This window comes from Saimiri boliviensis, chromosome 1 (genome assembly GCF_048565385.1).
Source record: "Saimiri boliviensis isolate mSaiBol1 chromosome 1, mSaiBol1.pri, whole genome shotgun sequence".
Lineage (NCBI taxonomy): Eukaryota > Metazoa > Chordata > Mammalia > Primates > Cebidae > Saimiri > Saimiri boliviensis.
In genome coordinates this window covers 194,176,902-194,186,199 of record NC_133449.1, presented here as the reverse complement: position 1 = coordinate 194,186,199, position 9,298 = coordinate 194,176,902, and the positions used below count along the sequence as shown (strand labels likewise).

General features: G+C 45.1%; 1 protein-coding gene across 1 annotated transcript in view; it reads left to right on the top strand.

Annotated features, from left to right (window-relative positions):
- Positions 1–900: 900 nt before the first annotated feature.
- The window catches only part of LVRN (laeverin), a 64,395-nt gene continuing 55,997 nt past the window's right edge, over positions 901–9,298 (top strand). Inside the window, exon 1 of the mRNA XM_003920679.4 lies at positions 901–1,735. Coding sequence (XP_003920728.2) covers positions 1,044–1,735 — 692 coding nt within the window. The 5' untranslated portion in view covers positions 901–1,043. The remainder of the gene's footprint in view (positions 1,736–9,298) is intronic.

Genomic DNA, 9,298 nt, shown 5'->3' with positions numbered 1-9,298 from the left:
CAGAGACTGGGGTACCTCCGGGAAAACCAGTTCCAGCCCAGGAATTTCTGAGTAGAAAAACTGGCCGCCGGGTTGTTTAATTCTCTTTGCTTGACTGGAGCCGGTTTTGAAAGCAAGTGTCCCCTCTCCCCTAGCTTCAGGAAGGGAAACCCCAACTCCTGGCGGTTGCAGAGCTAAGAAAAACCATCCCGCCCGGCCCCTTCCTGTGGTAACGCGTTCCTAACCGGACTCTGCCCCACAACCCCGATTCACCCAGGAGACACAGACGCCAGGCTCCCTAGTACTTCATCGCCTCTTCCTCCAGCCTGGCTTCCTAAGCTTCGGAAAGACCCCGGACTCCAGACCTTGTTTCCAACTTCGCAGTCGCTGCCTGGGCCACATGCCTCCCTGGCTTATTTAGGAAGCGAAATTAAGGCCACACATTTTGGCTCCAGAAATTTGTTCTGACGGCGCGGCCGACCCCCTGCAGGGTCGTTTCCGAACGACCAAATATCCTGGTTCTCAAGCCCTTGCCACCCCCTAGCACACGAATCCCTGGCTGGCGGTGGAGCGGTTGTGTTGCTGGTAGCTCATCGCTGGCGTCAAGATAGACGTGCTCCGTACCTGTCAGATTTCCGATAACATCTGAAACCGTACCGAGGCACATCTCTCATCCAAATATCCACGTTTAAGGTGTCCAGATTCGAGTTTGGTCTGACCCACCCCTCCCCGCGCCGACCCTGGAGGCATCTTGCGTGGGCTCTTTCTCTTCGAACCCCAAGGGGTACGCGCCTGTGTGTGCCAGGTCCGCCTCTTCACTGGCGCTGGCCAGGGGCGGGGTGGGTAGGCTGGGACCTGTGTCTGATTATCTGGGAGCGGGAAGCCACGGTCCCAATCGCTGTCCGCTGCGCTCCAGTCCTTCCAGGCTCTTTCAGGAGGAAGAGGCACCATACAAGAGAGGAGGGCAGGGGTCCCAGTACTGAATACTCTTAATACCCTTGCCGGGGTTTTGACGGCTACCGCCGTCTCTGAACTCCCACCTCGCGCCGAACCCGGTCCCGGTCATGGGACCCCCTTCCAGCTCAGGTTTCTATGTGAGCCGCGCGGTGGCCCTGCTGCTGGCGGGGCTGGTAGCCGCCCTCCTGCTGGCTCTGGCCATACTCGCCGCCTTTTACGGCCACTGCGCGCGCGTCCCACCGTCGGCGCTGCCTGGACTCGGGGACTCGGAAGCAGAGTGTTCTCCTCGCAGGCAGAAGCAGACGCCGACCCCGACACCCGGCAGTGCAGACGAGCTAGCGGTGACCACCACCCCTAGAGATGAGAGACCTCCGGGGCCCTGGGACCATCTACGCCTGCCGCCCTGGCTCTTGCCGCTGCACTACGACCTGGTGCTGTGGCCGCTACTGAGGCCAGACAAGCTTCCGGCGAGGTCTTTGCTCTTCTATGGCCGAGTGAACATCACGGTGCGCTGCACCATGGCCACTGTTCGACTGCTGTTGCATAGCGTCTTCCAGGACTGCGAGGGCGCCGAGGTGCGGGGCCCCCTGTCCCCGGTCACTGGGAACACCACCGTGGGCCGCGTACCAGTGGACAAGGTGTGGTTCGCAGTGGACACGGAATACATGGTGCTGGAGCTCGGTGAGCCCCTGCAACCTGGTAGCAGCTACGAGCTGCAGATCAGCTTCTCGGGCGTGGTGTTTGAAGACCTCAGGGAGGGACTCTTCTTCAGCGTCTACACCGACCACGGCGAGCGCAGGTAAGGGCTGAACAGCCCGGGGCCCCTCTCGGCTCTCCCCTCCCCTCCGCCCTCTCCGTCCTCGTGCAGCCTGCGGGTCCAGCTGCCTACCTTATCCAGGTGCGCGTCTGCTGCCCTTTCCAAAGAATCCCCAGCCCATCCCTTGCAACGTTTTCTTCCAAAGCCAGAGTGCGAGCACCTCCTTTCTCCCTTTAAGACTGCTCCGAATAAAGTGACAGTGGAGACCGCAGTCCTTCCTCTGGCCAGTTTCCAAACCTATTCCTGCTCATGCAGTTTGCTTCTGTTGTTGCCCCGTCCGAGGCCGCTGGTATCCCCAGCTTATCGTTTTCTTCAGAAAGCACCTTTCCTCTCTAGCCCTAAATTTCTTCACCCCATTCAACAAACCCCTTGGCCCTCCAAGGTTGGTCTTTAGACCAGCGGCAGCTGTAAACTGGGAGCTTGTTAAAAATGCAGAATCTCAGACTGCACGCCCCACCAAGGGAATCGGAATTTCCGTTTTAAGCAGATCTCCTGGTGATTGAGGCGCGCTAAAGTTGGAACGCGTCTGGCTAAAAGTACCCTGCCGGGTTCTGAGGATCTTCCCTCCCCAAGCCCATCTCCCTGCTTTGTCTCTTTCTCCAAGCACTCCGTATGCTGCTCTTACAACAAATATACGCACGTTGGGGCTGTTTGTTTCAATATCTTTTGATTTTTGCTAAGGTTTTCCAAAACTTAGGAATCGCCTTTAAGTCGTCCCCTGCCACAACTGCTTGGAGTCAGCATCAGCTTTTGCGGGAGAGCAGCTGCATCCCTACCCACTCCGGGCTCTTGGTCGAGCTCTGCAGAATGTCAAAGCCCGGCACTTTTGGGGTTTCTCTGCCGTTGAGTGAAGGAGGTGTGGGGTGGGGGGGGACAATAAAGGGATAATAGGATAATAGGAGACCTACCCTCCGAGTTTGCAAGCCCATATAATGTACATGTGTTCTTTTTACAGTCATTTGAGATAGTATCTCCTACACGGAATGTTTCCTGTCCCTGCGCAAGAATTGTCTCTTGCCAGGCTCGGAAACCACTATACTGTACTCCAGCGAACGCTGGGGAAATGGCTTAAGTGGGAGATATCAAAACTTAATTTTTTTCCAACTGGAGATCTCTTTCTCCACTCACACACTGGTGGAGTATTTGCGACTACACAACTGCATGTACTTTGTCCTTTAGTACTAGAGAAAATGTTCTCAGATATTCTCTGAGGGAAAGAATCCCACTGCGTTACCCCCTAAACCATCTCCTGCACCGCCTTCATAATTTCAAAGGTTTAAAAATAAGTTTAAAGAGCTACCCTAGTGGATGTGTAATCTGTAACTTTTGTTTTTAAGGGCAGTGTGTTTGGTTTTTCTCTTAAAAAAATACATCAATGCTTGAAAAAATAGTTTTGAAATTTTCTTATTCAGATGATGTGTTACTCAACTTCCGTGAACAAGGAATCTTTTGAAATTACTGTGTACGTCAAGGTGCAAAATATTTCAGAAGAAAAAATGGAAACATTTTGCCTACATATCTGACTTTTTTTTTTTTATGCGGTAGATCAGTAAATCTTTCTCTGTTCAGCTATCTTTTCCTTGGTGCTGTTTCAGCGGGGCTATAGCCCAGATAAGCTTGCAAAGATGGGAAAGGAAAGTCCCTTTCCATTTTTCTATTGTGATGCTAACTCTAGTGTTAACTAGAAACTATATTTTCAGAACATTAAAATTCAAGCTAGAAGAAATCTTAGATGTTCATAAACCAAGGTAGAGCGCCAAAATTGTGATGTTTTGGAAGAGTTGTCAAAAGATCCTCTGGGTCTCTGCTTCTGAAACCACAAGGAAAAGACACCTAAGGTTAAGCTTGAAGTAAGGGTCATGGAGAACCTGCAACAGAAGGATGGCTTGTGGTACAGCAGATTCTGGGAGCCCAGCAGGTCTGAGTTTGAACCTGAGCTGTGTGAAGAGAGCTAGTCTCTTAACCTCTCTGAATCTGTTTCCTGATTCATGGAGCAGATATAATAACTGTCAACTATTAAAGTACTGTGAGAATTAATTTGAAAAAGGGAGTACACAGTGATACATACAGCCTGGTTAGTGGAAACTGCTATCCTTAGTTCAGATTATCATTATGATCAGCTTCCTTGTTATCTAAACACAGAACCTGCCAAGTTCCTAGTATATATGAGTCTAAGAAGATTCCCAGAGGAGAAGAAGGAAGAAGCTGAGGGAGTGCAGAGTTATTGCTTAATGGGTATAGATTTTAGTTTTGGAAGATGATAAGAGTTCTGAAGATATGTTGACAACCTATCTCCAGAACTTATTCACAATGTGAATGTACTTAACACTACTAAACTATACACTTTAAAATGTTAAAGTGGTAAACTTTATGTTATGTGTAATTTACTAGAATTCAAAACTTTTAAAGAGCAAAAATACATTATAGATCAGTGAGTTTAGAATGGGATTTGGAGATTTGTATGTTTTGACAACTGTCTCAGATAATTCTGATAGCTTCAATTAGCACCTGATCATTTTGTGTTCCACAACCAAATCTCATTTTGAATTGTAGTTCCTATAACCCAGTGGGAGGTAATTGGAACATGGGGGCAGTTTCCGCCATGCTATTCTCCTGATAGTGAGTAAGTCTCATGAGATCTGATGGTTTTATGAGCATCTGGCATTTCCCCTGCTTGCACTCACTCCATCTTGCTGGCCTGTGAAGGAAGTGCCTTTCTTCCCCTTCAACTTCTGCCATGACTGTAAGTTTCCTGAGGCCTTCCCGGCCACGCAGAACTGAGTCAATTAAACCTCTTTTCTTTATAAATTACCCAGTCTTGGGTATTTCTTCATAGCAGCACGAGTACAAACTTATACAGTACCTAATACTTTTTTCTTACTTTTTATTTTGAAATAATTATAGATTCACCAGAAGTTGCAAAGATAATGTAGAGAGATCCTGGGTACCCTTCATCTAGTTCTCTTACATAATTATAGTACAATTGGTACTATGTATATACCTGTGTTTTTATGTCATTCATCATATGCATATATTTGTGCAAAAACTACGGCAATAAAGATACAGAGCTGTTCCACCTCAACGATCATCCTCATACTTCTGCTCTATACTCACTCATACCACTACCTAATCATCTCTAACCTCTGACAACCACTAATCTGTTCTCTATCTTTGTAATAATGTCATTTGAGAATGTTCTATAAATGGAATTACATAGCATGTGACTTTTAGGGATTGACTTTTCCGACTCAGCAAGATTCCCCTGGGATCCACCCAAGTTGTAAGCATCAATAGTTTGAGTCCTTTTATTGCTCAGTGCTATTCCATGGTATAGTTTATTTAGTCATTTATCTATTGAGGAGTATTTTGGTTGTTTCCAGTTTTTTGTTATTACACATAAATCTTCTATGAAGAATTGTGACAGATTTTTCTTTTTTTTTTTCTTTTTTCTTTTTTTTTTTTTTTTTTTCCGAGACGGAGTTTCGCTCTTGTTACCCAGGCTGGAGTGCAATGGCACGATCTCGGCTCACCGCAACCTCCGCCTCCTGGGTTCAGGCAATTCTCCTGCCTCAGCCTCCTGAGTAGCTGGGATTAGAGGCACACACCACCATGCCCAGCTAATTTTTTGTATTTTTGGTAGAGATGGGGTTTCACCGTGTTGACCAGGATGGTCTCGATCTCCTGACCTTGTGATCCACCCGCCTCAGCCTCCCAAAGTGCTGGAATTACAGGCGTGAGCCACCACGCCCGGCAAGATTTTTCTCTTTAAGATGCAGGATCTCTCTATGTTGCCCAGGCTAGCCTCAAACTTCCAGCCCCATGGGATCCTCCTACCTTTGCCTTCCAAAGCATTTGTACAGGTTTTCGTGTAAACACAGTGTTTATTTTATTGGGACAAATGTCCACAAATGTCATTGCTGGTCATGTGGTAGTCTCCTGTTTAGTTCTTAAGAAATTACCAAATTGTTTTTCAAAGTGGCTATACCATTTTACACTCCTACCAGCAAGGCATGTGTGATAGAGGTTCTCTGTATCACGGCCATCATTTAGTATTGTCACTATATTTCTGCTGTCCTCATGGGTGTAAGGTAACACTCATTGTGGTTTCGATTTGCACATCTCCAATGGCTAATGATGTTAAACATCCTTTTGTGTGCTTATTTGCCATCTGCTTGTCATAGTCAGTGAAATGTCTTTTCATGTCTTTTTCAATTTTCTAATAGATTTTATTTTTTACTGTTGAATTCTGAAAGTTCTTTATACGTTCTAGATCTAAGTCCTTTGTGAGATATATATGGTTTGCAAATATGGTTTCTTTCACCTTGTCTTTTCATCATCTTAAGTTCTTTCAGAGAATGCTAGTTTTCAATTTTGATGAAGTCCAATTAATCTATTTTTAGTGGATCATGCTGTTGGTGTCATGCCCCAGAACTCTTCACCAAGCCCTAGGTTCTGCAGATTTTCTATATTGCCAAAAGTGTTTTACACTGAAATCTGTAATCCACTTTGAGATCATTTTTTTAAGATGTCACGTTTATGTTGAGGTTAATTCTTTTGTCTGTGGATACTCACTTTTTCCAGCATCATTTGTTAAAAAACTATCTATCCTCCCTCTGTTGAATTGTACCTTTGTCAAAAATCTGTTGGCCACAGTATTATTGGATTCTCTATTCAGTTCCATCAACATCGGTGTTGATTCCTCTGCCAGTACTATGGTCTTGATTACTGTAGCTATATAATAAGTCTTGAAATTGTCTTTGTTTTTAGAATTGTTTTAACTATTTTAGTTTCTTTGCCTTTCCCTATATATTTTACAATTTTCTTATATATAGCTACTAAAAATTTTCTTGGAATTTTGATAGGACCTATAGTAAACCTTTATGTAATTTAGGGAGAATTGATAGCTTTACTGTCCTTAATCTTCTATTCTATGAGCATGAAATGTCCATTTATTTAGATTTTTTATTTATCAGGATTTTTATCATTTTTAGCACACAAATCCTACATATGTTTTGTTAGATTTACACTCAAGTATTTAATTTTGTTTGAGAATTAGTAAACGGTATTATATGTTTAATTTTGGTTTTCTACATGTCTGTTGCTCCTATATAGAAATCCTGTTTTGTACGTTGATCTTGTATCCTGTGGTCTTGCTGAAGTCATGAAATCTAGAGCTTTGTGGTTTTCATTTTGTAGAGCCTTTGGAATTGTCTACATAGATCATCATGTCATCAACAAAGGGAGGCAGTTTTATTTATTCCACTTCAATCTATCTGCCATTTGTTTTCTTTTCCTGTCTTATTGTGTTGGCTAAGACTTCCAGCACTATGTTAAATATGAGTGATAAGAATGAATATTCTTGATTTTTCTCCTCATCTTAGGGGGAAAGTTTTTAGCCTTAACCACTAAGTACAATATTAAATGTAGGTTTCCATATGTGTTTCTTTTTTATCATATTCAGAACGTTGTCCTCTATTCATATTTTTTTCTGAGAGTTTTTTTTTTTTGCATGAATGCATGTTGAATTTTTCCACCACTTTTTCTGCATAAATTGATATAATTATGTGAGTTTTTTCTTCTTGAGCCTGTTGATATGGGTATTATATTGATTGATTTTTGAATATAGTGAGCCAGGCTTAGTGCCCCACCCTCCCTTTTTTTTTAAGAGATGGGATCTCACTCTGTTACCTGGGCTGGAGTGCAGGGGCATGATCATAGCTCAGTCAAACTCTCAGGTCCAAGTGATCCTCTTGCCTCAGCTTCCTGACTAGCTAGAAGGACAGGCAGCTGGCTAGTGCCCCACCCTTTTTGATAAGAGCCTTTGCTATACAGTAGAGGAGAGTGGACAGTCCTTTCAATGCAGGAAGGAAGGTGGGAAACACAGAGAAAAGAACAAATGGAGAAAGCCAGAGTCTTTACTTTCTACCCTCCTCCTTCTGACAGGGTATGTCCCTCAGACACATTTTTTTTCATGAAAGTAATTTTTCAGGAAGTATTCCCAGAAAAAACCAGCTGGAGAATGAGCAAGTGTGACTGACAAAAGAAGGCCAAGCTGGAATATGCAATTAAACAAAGCTCCATGGAGTAAAGTTCTGTAGAGTGTGAACCACTCTTAGAACTGGAGGTATTGGGAGCAAAGGAGCAGGGGAATTTTCTCCCTCTACACTGGGTGTAGCCTGGCCTTGAGACTAAGTTAATTCCCAAGTAGTCTGCTTTTCAGTAATGCAGGCAAAGAGATTCTACAGGGAGCCTTGTTCTTCCCTTTATGATCAGTGTGGCTCTGCAGCCAGTGGCTTCTAATTCATAGAATAATAGATTAGGACAATGGGCCTTAGACACTGAAGGTGGTCCCTGCAATCCATCTGATGCCTAAGGGGATCTAGGATTTTATATATGGGCTGAGGATACTGACTAGAGAGCTATAGAGGGTCTACCATATTACATATTTTTCTATATAGGTGCAGAAGTGGTTCAAAGTAACTGTGTTGTGTTGATAAACATGGTTATCCAAGATGTGACTCCAAAAGAAATTGTGGCCAGGCTCAGAGGACTGGCCATTGAAGTAAGAGCCCAGATGAGGGACACATGATCAATGGAAACCACTGAGCCTTGACTATTATGAGGGAATGGTTCATGAGTCACAGCATCTGACAAATTCAAAATGTCTTCTCCTTTCGAGGGGTCTCCCAGCAGAGACCTGGCAAGATGGCTAAACAGGAACAGCTATAGTCTGCAGCTCCCAGGTAGATCAATGCAGAAGGCAAGTGATTCATGCATTTCCAGTTGAGGTACCCAGGTCATCTCACCGGGACTGGTTAGACAGTGGGTGCAGCCTACAAAGGGTGAGCTGAATCAGGGTGGGGTATTGCCTCACCCAGAATTGCAAGGGGTAAGGGAACTCCCTAGCCTAGCCAAAGCAAGCCTGGAGGGACTGCACCATAAGGGACTGAGCACCTGGGACCAGACACTACTTTTTTTATGGTCTTCACAACTCACAGACAGGAGATTCCCTCCTGTGCCTACACCACCAGGGCTCTGGGTTTCAAGCACAAAACTAGGCGGCCATTTGAGCAGACACTGAGCTACCTGCAGGAGTTTTTTTTTCATACTCCAGTGGTGTCTAGAATGCCAATGAGACAACTGTTCACTCCCCTGGAAAGGGAGCTGTAGCCAAAGAGCCTAGTGGTCTAGCTCAGTGTATCCCACACCCATGGTGCCCAGCAAGCCAAGAACCACTGGCTTGAAATTCTAGCTGCCAGCACAGCAGTCTGAAGTTGTCCTGGGGCTCTCAAGCTTGGTGGGGAAAGGGGTGTCTGCCATTACTGAAGCTTGAGTAGGCGGTTTTCCCCTCACAGTGTAAACAAAGCCTCGGGGAAGTTCCAACTGCGTGGAGCCCTCCCCAGCTCAGCAAAGCCTCTGTAGACAGATTGCCTCTAGATTCCTCCTCTGTAGGGAGGGCATCTATGGGAAAAAAGGCAGCAGGCCTACTCAGGGGCTTATAGTTAAAATTCCCATCTCCCTGTGACAAAGCACGTGGGAAAAGGG